This window comes from Papio anubis, chromosome 7 (assembly GCF_008728515.1).
Source record: "Papio anubis isolate 15944 chromosome 7, Panubis1.0, whole genome shotgun sequence".
Lineage (NCBI taxonomy): Eukaryota > Metazoa > Chordata > Mammalia > Primates > Cercopithecidae > Papio > Papio anubis.
This window is the reverse complement of record NC_044982.1, coordinates 42549471-42560375: the sequence shown is the minus strand read 5'-3', so window position 1 is coordinate 42560375 and position 10905 is coordinate 42549471. Positions and strand designations below refer to the sequence as shown.

Sequence of the window (10905 nt, the reverse complement as noted above, 5' to 3'; positions counted from 1 at the left end):
CCGAGACAAATAAGATCAACATTTACATAGTTGATATCACACACTATAACTTCTATTTGATCATACCCATGTATATTAGTTTGTTTTCACCCTGCTATTAAAGACATACCTGAGACTGGGCAATTGACAAAAGAAAGAGGTTTAATGGACTTATAGTTCCACGTGGCTGGGAAGGCCTCACAATCATGGCGGAGAGTGAAAGGCATGTCTATGTGGTGGCAGACAAGAGAAGAGGGTTTGTGCAGGGCAACTCCCTATATGAGAACAGCACAGGAAAGATCTGCCCTCATGATTCAATTACCTCTCACCGGGTCTCTCCCACAACTAGTAGGAATTCAAGATGAGATTTGGGTGGGGACACAGCCAAACCGTATCTCCATGCCACTGTGAGTTGTAATTAAAAAATTATTTTTTGCTAACTTGAGAACTGAAAAGTGGTATCTCCTTACTGTTTTAATGCGTAGTTATTTGACTACATGTAATACTGAACGATCATATATTTATTAGACATCTGTTTCTGTGAATTATCTGTTCTTATATTTTCAAAATTTTCTTTGGGATCCTGGCATTTTTTAAATTGAATTATACAAGCTCTTTGAATTGTGATCCATTTTCATTTCTGTGTCAAATATTTTTGCTGAGTTGTTGACTTTGTTTATTTTATTTTGCACTGCAGGGTTTTTATATTTATGCAGTCATGTCTGTCCCTACTCTTAGACCTGGAAAGACCCTCTGCAGTGAGATAGCAGATCAGATTTTATTTCATTTTATTATTTTTTTGAGACGGAGTCTCGCTCTGTTGCCCTGGCTGGAGTGCAGTGGTGCAATCTTGGCTCACTGCAATCTCTACCTCCGAGGTTCAAGAGATTCTTCTACCTCAGCCTCTCAAGTAGCTGGGACTATAGGCACCCGCCACCACACCTGGCTAATTTTTGTATTTTTAGTAGATGTCGGGTTTCCCCATGTTGGCCAGGCTGATCTCAAACTCCTGACCTCAAATGATCCACCCACCTCGGCCTCCCAAAGTGCTTGGATTACAGGCACGAGCCACCGCCAGTTTTATTTTATTTCATTTATTTTATTGTATTTTTTGAGATGGAGTTTTGCTCTTATCACCCAGGCTGGAGTTCAGGAGCACAGTCTTGGCTCACTGCAACCTCTGCCTCCTGGGTTCAAGCAGTTCTCCTGCCTCAGTCTCCTGAGTAACTGGGATTACAGGCGCGTGCCACCATGACCAGCTAATTTTGTATTTTTAGTAGAGATGGGGTTTCACCATGTTGGCCAGGGCGGTCTTGAACTCCTGACCTCAGGTGATCAGCCCGCTTCAGCTTCCCAAAGTGCTAGGATTACAGGCGTGAGTCACTGCACCTGGCTGCAGATTGGTTTTTATGGATAATGTCTTCTTTTTGTGGTTTCATATTTCTGACCCATTTGGAATTTATTTCTGTTATGATATATAAAGGTTATTTTCTGATGGCTATTTTCTCCAGTAACATTTATTGAATTCTCCTCTTCACTACTTTGACGTGGAACAAGTTCATTTTAAGATTTATTACCATTGTCTCAACTTTCTTTCTATTGTCATTGTATTACTTTTATTCTTTATTTTATTGAAGTGCTTACTTTATAATCTATAAAACACGTTCAGAATCTGATTGTATCAATATGAACTTTCAAAATGACTCCTTAAAATATCATTTTTCAGAATGCAAATTTGCCGGATTTTGGATTAATAATGAACTTTTTTGGTTTCCTGAGATTGTTTTGATTAATGTTTAACATATAAGAAGAATGTTTATTGTGATCTCACTTCAATTTGTTGTAATAGCATCTTATTGCCAGAGGCTCTATGTATGATGAGCTTATGGCAAGAACTGAAGATACGTTACAAATGGATATACAAAATATTTCAAGCCAGGAGTCCTTTCAACATGTTCTCACAACTGGGCTTCAGGCAAAGATTCAAGAAGCTAAAGAGAAAGTCCAGGTCTCTCTTTAATATTCGCTACTTAGTAATTCTGTTCTCTAAAACCGAGGGGTCACTGGGTGGGCAGTGAAGGGGGGTGATAGCCCTGTAGCTTGGAAACGTTTCGTAAAATATTACTTTTGCTTTATGTTTTATTTCTTTATAATTTAGAGCATGTCGGAAAATATAAGTATCATAGTATATAAGTATCATAATTTAGATAGATATCTACGTTTAGATAGATTTATCATAATTTAGATAGATTTATCATGATTTAGATAGATATCTAAATATCTTTGTCTAGTGGGAAAATAACAAGTAGTCAAAGTATTTGTTAACTTAAGAATTTATTAAGAATTGGTCCCTGTGTTAATTTGAGAATTTTTTTTCTTCAAGATCAATGTGGTAAAACTTGTTGCAGCATTGAAGAACTCAACCGACGTTTCACCAGAATTGGACATCAGGCTGAAGATGGAAGAATCCCAGAAGGAACTTGAATCATATATGACGAGGGCTCAGCAGTTACTGGGGCAAAGAGAGCGCCCCGGTCAACTCATTTCAAAATACAAGGTGGGAATCTTTTCAACCATCAAATGTAAGACATTTATTGTTAACTGCCTATCTTGTTTGAAATCAAGATGTTTCCTTCACTGTAATTATATACTGAGTTACTATAACTTAAAAAGAATTTCCCAGTATTATATATCGTTCCCCTGAGGTTACTAAATGTAAGTATTGAAGTATAGAATTTTTTAATTCAAATTTTATTGTGGATCTGCTGAATGTACTCAGTGATATGGTGTAAAGAGTGCAGCTGACTCTATGACATTGAACAAGAATTTAATTTCTCTGGCTTTTTAATTTGTAAAATTGGTGTAATAATTCCAGCCCTATCCACCTGTCAGATTTGTTGTGAGACTTTAAGTGAAAATAAGGCATATGAAATTACTTTGCATACATTCTCTGAATGTAAAAAAATACCATTATTATTAAAAAACTTTGAAACATGCTTATCTGTAGTTAAAGACCTAATAGTGTTTTTTATAGAGACAGTTTCAGGTTAATTTTTATGGTTTGATAGGCTGAGGTTGCAGCTTAAGATGTCACCAAACCAGAGACTCACTATTAATTGACATGGTGGGAGGTGCTGGGGGAATTAGAAGCAAAGCTAAATGCCTGTGCCTTGGAGCAAATGGGAGAGGTGGAGTAATACCAGCTCTTTTGTTCATTCATACTCAGCATTTACCAGAGAAGGGCTGGAGGTGTCAGTTCTCACACCATTTTCCTCTCCCTGAGCATCTTCCTTTTGGTTTTCCCCCATTTTGCCAATGGCATTTAGTCAAGTGGGTACACTTTCACAGCAGAAGCAAGATCCCTGTCCTGGTAGGCATGCACACACGGGCAGTGGGAGCTCCCAGCTATGACTAGCATACAGGGTAAAGGTGTCTCCCCAGGTCATAAATCTAGCAGTCCTCCAGGACGCCTCGGAGGAGGGCCCTGGAGCTCAACATTGTGCCTTACCTGCAGCCAGTCCATAAACATGTGTAATGAGTGAATGAGCGAATTCCCACCCTGCTTGGCTTCTCCCTGAGAATGACTTTCATCTTCTCTCTCCTGTAGGGGCCTTTTTCACACACAGGCCCCGACCTGTTTTTTTGTTCTGTCATTCACTAGTTACCTAGGCCGTGTTTCTGCTCCTGTAGAGTATGTCAGGTTAGGAGCAGACAAATGCCTGTCAGGGCTGTTCCCATCCTTGTGTACTGCTGGGGAGAGACTGCCAACATGAGTGGCCCTGGGCAAAACTTTGAAGTTGATGGTGAAACAAATTGGCCTCCTTTCAGCTAACTGCTTATGCACGATAGTTAACCTTTCTATAAATTTTGTCTTGGCCGGGTACGGTGGCTCACACCTGTGATCCCAGCATTCTGGGAGGCTGAGGTGGGAGGCTTGCTTGAGCCCAGAAGTTTGAGGTTTCAGTGAGCTGTGATTGTGCCACTGCACTTCAGCCTAGGTGACAGATCGAGAACTTATCTCAAAACAAAAAACAAAACAAAACTGGTAGACTTCATGTTATATTGCTTCTGAAGTATGGTTGTCTGCTCAATACTTAAGAACTTCAGAGGAAACTTAACCAGTGGCTTATTAAACCTGTACAGTGAACTTTATAATTACTTATCAATGGGGTAACAAAAATCATTTTGAATATCATGGGGGTATCTTAATCTGGGCCTCATGTGTAACTACATTTGAATAATAAATATTTTGGCACTCTTTTGAAAAGAATTCAAGAGATGCCAAAGGGCTAGCAACCTCAATTTACAAAGAGAAGTCTCCTATAAATCTTCAGATGTTCTTCAGGGAGCCCCTTCCTACTTTACCAGTTAAAGACATACCAAAATTAGCTTTGAGGATTTGGCAGTAGAATTAGAATGAGGTTTCTATGATCTCGTTTGCATTTTTTTTTCTTTAGGAAGCACTAATAATTTATAATACAAAGAGTCTGGCCAAGTATTTGAAAGCTGTTGAAGAACTGAAAAATAATGTAACCGAGGACATAAAGATGTCTTTAGAAGAAAAGAGTAGAGATGTGTGTGCCAAGTGGGAGGTAAGAACATGCATATGTCACTGCACTTACGTTTTTATATGTCTGGTCCTGGGCTGTCGGTTGTCAGAGCCATTCCTGGGGTTTTCCTGCCTACGCTGTATCACCGGTGGGCTGGTCCCTGCAGGCTGCAGTCCCAGGGTTCATACAGAGTTTCATAGCAGAATAGGTCTAGGCTTTGGTGGCAGACAAACCTGGATTCAGCAGCTATGACGCTGAGCAAGGTAGTTAACTTTGAGGAGCCTCCCTGATAAAAATGAGATAACACCACCTACTGGGCGGAATTGATGCAATGATTTGTAGAAAGCATCTACCACTGAGATTGTGCTCTGATAATTAATGGCAATTAATATTAAATGATAATATTGAAATGTGTAATTAATATGATAATTAAAATGTATGTGTCTATATTTCTATGTGTAAGAGGATTGAATATGTACTGTTAAGGATCCTCCTAAAACTCGTTTTAAAATAAACTTTTTTTTACTTTAAAATAGTTTTAGATTTACAGAATTACTGTAAAGATGGTGCAGAGAGTTCCAGTGTACCCCATGCCCAGATTCCTCTGTTATCAGCATCTTACATTAGTATAGTATCGTTGATACAATTACTGGGTCAATGTTAATACATTGTTTTTTCTAGCAGTTTACTCTGACAGGTTGATACATTATTATTACCTAAAGTTTGCACTTTATTGACCTTTTCACAGTTTTCCCCAGATGTTCTTTCTGTCTGTTCTAGAATCTCATCCAGGATACACATTACATTTACTTATGTCTCCATGGGCTCAGTTATCTGTTTGCATACAGTTTCCCTCAGTCTGTAGCTTGTCTTTTCATTTTCTTAACAGTGCCTTTCACAGCTAAAATACATTTCTAGTTAGAAAAAAAAAACCCATGTTTATGGGCCTGGGATGTTTTAAAACATCTCCCCCCAAAATATATGGATGAATCAGAATGGCACTTAAGCTTTGTTTCTGTCCTTTTGTCACTACACATGTATTTAATGTTACTATAAATACTTTTTTGTATATTTTGTTCCCGTGGTTAATATATTCCCCCCCCTTTTTTTTTTGCAGTCTCTTCATCATGAACTGTCTTTATATGTTCAACAACTGAAAATAGATATTGAAAAAGGGAAGCTTAGTGACAATATTTTAAAACTTGAAAAGCAAATAAATAAAGAAAAGAAACTTATCCGTAGAGGAAGGACCAAGGGTCTCATCAAAGAACATGAGGTACAATAACGTGTTTCCACTTAAATTTCGTCATCATTTTGGGGTTTATCTTAAATGGTTGTGTGTTGTGTGTATCTTTAGTCTAGGATGAAACTTGAAAATTACCCAGCCCTCCTCTCCCCTGGGGATGATCACTTCTGTGCTTCACAGAGCCTGTGCTTCTTACTTTTTAGAAGTGAGAAAATTCGGCACTGAGTTAATATTTTATGATTTCCCTTGATGTGTCTCAATGGCTCCTGTCCTCAGACTCTGGTCACAAATGTGTCAACTGTTACTAAAGTACCCATAGTTGGCTTTTGTCAGTATACAGTGTCCTCAGAAGCACAGCTTTTGAGAAAACGAGCAAATCAGGGTATAAAGCAGCTAGGGCAAATCTCATGATCTTTTTTTGGTCTCCATCCTATTTGATTGCTTTTATGTATGTGACATTTCTGACCCTTTTTTTCGTTTCTTTTTAAGTTTCTACTGCTATGGCTCTCCCACTGTCAGTCTCTCTTGCTTTATATAATTCTATATCTATCTATCTATCTATCATCTGTCTATCTATCTATCTATGTAGATATATATAAATATAGATGTAGATATGTAAATACATAGCAATATATAATTTGCAGTGAGTTCTTTTTAGTGTCTTCACAAATATTCCTTTTTATTCTATTATCTTAGTGTTTTGCTTTTGAAGAAGGGGGTCTCCACCTCCACTTTTGGCTAATTTCATGCTTCCCTTAGGCGATTTTATGCACTCTGGGGTTTGACCTGCCTTCTCTGCAATGATAGTGCGTCAATTTTTCTCTCCAGCTGAGTGGTTTCACCTGAATTCTATGTTCTATTTCTCACTGACTAGTAGATACCACCAGTGTTTTTCGGAGAACTCAAATTCAGCGAGCTCAAAACTGAACCAATAATATCTCCTCTCAAAGGTTCATTTTGTATTCTGCCTCCTGGTAATGAATGGCATTGCTGTCTCATGACGCCCTTCCTCTCCTTCCTCCCTTCCTTTCCACTCAGGCTTAATTAAATCTGTTGCCAAACCCCATCTGGTATTCTTCAGAACAGCTTCTTCCTTTCCAGTAGTGTTGCCAGTTATCTAAGCCAGGGTTCTTTTCTCAGAATGATGATGGTTGCTTCATCTCATCTTCCATACCAGCAGCAGAGTTGTCCTTTTGAGCCACAAATCTTACGTCGCCAGTTCGCCATACCCCCAGGACAATTCCAGACATTTTAGAAGGCCACTTAGTTCCTTCATAGCCTGGCCCAGGAAACCCCTTTAGCATCCCTCCTGTGCTGTGCAGTCCAGCCCCACGGGAGTACTGGTCCTTTGAGACATCTAATGCTTTTCATTATCTTCGTGGTTTTCGTCCTCTTGGTGGTCCTTCTGCTAGCAATAGCCTCTCTCCCCTTTTACTTGGAGAATTTGTCCTTTCTTCCACATATAGTTCAGATGCTTCCCTCTTGTGAGGCAGGCTTTCTCTGACTCCTTCAGGCACATAGGCTCTATCATAACACTTAGCACACTCTATGCTGGTTCTTTGTGTGTCTAGGTTACTGAACTGAAAACCCCTTTAGGGCTGACTCCCTCATCTTTTTTTCTCCAGCGCCTATTGTTATAGCACGTAGATGGTGCTATACAAGAACGCATTGTTAAAACCACACACATCTGTTAGTTTCTAGTCCTTATGGAATAATCATGTAAACTCATCTGAAGCACATTTCCTGCTTTATTTCTTCAATTAGGCCTGCTTTTCTGAGGAAGGCTGCCTGTACCAGCTTAATCACCACATGGAAGTCCTGAGGGAGCTGTGTGAAGAGCTGCCTTCACAGAAGAGTCAACAAGAAGTGAAGAGACTACTCAAAGATTATGAACAAAAGATAGAAAGACTTCTGAAATGTGCTTCCGAGATTCATATGACACTGCAGCCCACAGTGGGAGGCACGTCGAAAAACGAGTTAGTACTTCATAAGAATAGCCACCCTTCAGGATAAAACGAAGCCTTTTGCACAGTTAGATGACATTAAGCGTTAGTCATGCTTGTTTAGGTTTCATATTTCTTGCTCTCTTTTAAACACGCAATTTTGATTCCTTTCTAGGGGGACCATCTCCACATCTGAGAATAGAGGAGGGGATTCCCACAGTGAGGCACCATTTGCAAAATCAGATAATCAGCCATCAACTGAAAAGGTGTTAAATGTGGATAATGTGTTTTAGAAGTAAACCCAATGTAAAAGACCAAGTGTACCATAAATTCACTTCTCATTAATTAGGTGTTGGTTATAATTATCCGATTGTTTTTCTCAATGGAGAATTTCCACTTACACAATGCAAAAGACTGATTTTCAAATGAGAATGCAGCTAACCAAAGCTATAGCGAGCATAACCTGATCTTCCTCTGAGTACACAAATAGTTCTTTCTAGCAGAGACCCTTTTGAACCATTATGAATACCGATTATCTGTGTACATTGTTATTGAGGGTAGAAGAGGTTGAGTTTGATCTGTATAGATGTTTCCATTTCATTGAGATGAACAAGTTCATTTATCATTTGCCTTTTCTGTTGCATTATAATATATTTCATTTTCTGCGGGAATTGAATTTTCTAAATTCCTAAAGTCTAGATAATTTGATATTTACTGTATATTGTAGTCCAGACTGCCAATCAGAACATGTGGAGGAAGGAATGAGGTGAGGCGGATTTGTTTTTGGAGGTCTGCTCCTGCATGGTAGGCTTCTGTCTACTTTTGACTATGAGTATGGAGTCTCAGGCAGAAATAGCATTTTGGGGCTGGGAGTCTTCCTTTACCATGCTGCCATACCAATTAGAAGGTGCAGCTCCCCTCTGTCCTACGGAAAGACTGTTCTCTGAGCTGAGACATCCCAGAGAAATTGTATTATCTCCTCGTTTGAGGTATAAAGAATCAATGATTTATTTTTGAACATAAAGCATTTATCTTTTCCAGATAATTAAGTATGTTTAAGATATTTTGTTTACTATTTTGCATATTCCCTTAGGCAATGGAAGCCACTATGAAGTTTAACTTGGCATCAGAGTTAAAGCCTCCACAAACAGGAAGCATTATGGAAAAGGATTACAGTGCATCTGTAAATAGTTTACTAGAGAGGTAAACTCTTTTTAAACAACTGGAAAATCCACCAAAAGTCTTTCATCAATGCAAACATGTTATACTTTTTAAAAATTTTATTTTCAGTTAGTCATCATTTTGCATGTGGTCCAGTAACTTAGACAGAAATTTCATGGTATTTCCTCACATGTAGTTGACAGTAATTTTTAAATATTTCTTTGTATTATTTTATTTTTCTTATTTTTTTGTTTGTTTTTTGTTTATCTTTGTGTTATTTTATTTTTATATTTTTGGGACAGAGTCTCATTCTGTTGCCCAGGCTGGAATGTAGTGGTACCATCTCGGCTTGCTGCAACCTCCGCCTCCCAGGATCAAGTGATTCTCCTGCCTCAGCCTCCTGAGTAGCTGAGATTATAGGCACCTGCCACCACGCCCAGCTAATTTTTTGTAGTTTTAGTAGAGATGAGGTTTCGCCATGTTGGCCAGGCTGGTCTCGAACTCCTGACTTCAGGCAATCCACCCGCCTTGGCCTCCCAAAGTGCTAGGATTACAAGTGCGAGCCACTGCGCTTGGCCTGTGTTATTTTAAAAATTAACTATTGTGATGTTGCATTTCATTTTGCCCAGGTATGATACATACAGAGATATTCTTGAACACCACCTGCAAAACAACAAATTCAGGGTTACTTCTGATTTCTCTAGTGAAGAGGACAGGAGTAGTTCTTGTCTGCAAGCCAAACTGACAGATTTACAGGTAATTATCAAAAATATTATTTCTCTGGTTATCTTGTTTATTAGAAAATAGTACCACTGTGAGTCGGGACATCCCCTTTTCTGTTGAGGTCACATACGCCAAATGTTTCCAAAGAACTCTCTTTGCTGGGTTGCATTTCTAATGTCACCCTATTATAAAGTGATTTTCTTTCAAGTACCAACCCCAGGAAAGACTTTGGTTTAGGGTCTTAATTTACTGCTTATACTCTAATCTGGTACTCCAAATATTGTGGCTTGAAGAGTTTTTGTGTATTTATTTCTTTTTGTGCTTCAAACTTCAAGGGAATTGATCAAAAACAATGTGTTTTTGAAGGGAATTTCATCCTGCTCCTGGGTTGCTCCAAAGTTAACCAGCCGGTGACTCTGAATGTTTGTTTCAGTCCTTCATCTTTACCAAATGATCACATTGTTTAAAATTGCTGTACAGTGATTGTTCACTGTCTGATGTTGGGCATTTAGGGGTAGGCAGTGGAGGGAGTTTTCACTCTAAATGATGGATTCTCCTCCTAAAAAGCCTTCAGTGGAAGTTATTGCAGGTGACTCAGAAACAACAGAAAGAAGCAATCTATTAGTAGTTGGCACACAAATCACAACTTCTACAAATAATATCTTTCCTAGTTTGAAGATGATCTGTGCATTGCCTTGCATTCTTGATGCCCACCCTGAGTGCATTAGAGGGAGCCCTCCCAGATGGAGGGCCATGGGTAGTTCCTACAACATCCTTCCACTTCTAGTTTCTTTTATTTTATTATACCAGGTCTCAGTCACACTCTACCATCTGACTGCTCTCTATTTTTCATCTGAATAAGCAAAATTTATATGTTAAAATCCCTGTTGCTCAAGTGATGGATTTAGCATGTTTCATCACAATTAAGAAACTGTCTTGAGACATTTCTCCAGTGACTGAATAATGAGTTGGTTAGAAAAACCATACTAATCTTTGGTAAAGTGAAGAACAAATTATACTGCTGGTTGCTGATCTGTCAGTAGTAGTATATAGCAATGCCTTACTGAAAAAAAAGAATCAAGATAAGGAGCTGGAATACTATAGAATTATAGATGTTAATCATAAACCATAAATTAATTTAATTTACTTCTTATTTATATAGAAATAGTTTTGGTTCACTCTAGTTTTCTTTTAGTTTAGAAGGTAACAAAGATTTCCTATCCAGAGAAAACAGAATATCTGTTCTTACATGTATCTGTATTTTTCTGAATTGTATTCTGGGTAATTACCTTAGGGGAAGGGA

The 10905-nt window shown here is 38.5% G+C and overlaps 1 protein-coding gene across 13 annotated transcripts in view; it reads left to right on the top strand.

Annotated features, from left to right (window-relative positions):
* SYNE2 (spectrin repeat containing nuclear envelope protein 2) overlaps window positions 1-10905 on the top strand; it is a 374347-nt gene that overhangs the window by 137240 nt on the left and 226202 nt on the right. For all 13 annotated transcript variants that reach the window (XM_021941295.2, XM_021941294.2, XM_021941291.2 and 10 more), the window contains exons 20-27: window positions 1829-1987; window positions 2363-2536; window positions 4437-4571; window positions 5647-5805; window positions 7540-7751; window positions 7894-7984; window positions 8812-8921; window positions 9509-9635. In XM_021941295.2, coding sequence (XP_021796987.2) covers window positions 1829-1987; window positions 2363-2536; window positions 4437-4571; window positions 5647-5805; window positions 7540-7751; window positions 7894-7984; window positions 8812-8921; window positions 9509-9635 — 1167 coding nt within the window. The remainder of the gene's footprint in view (window positions 1-1828; window positions 1988-2362; window positions 2537-4436; window positions 4572-5646; window positions 5806-7539; window positions 7752-7893; window positions 7985-8811; window positions 8922-9508; window positions 9636-10905) is intronic.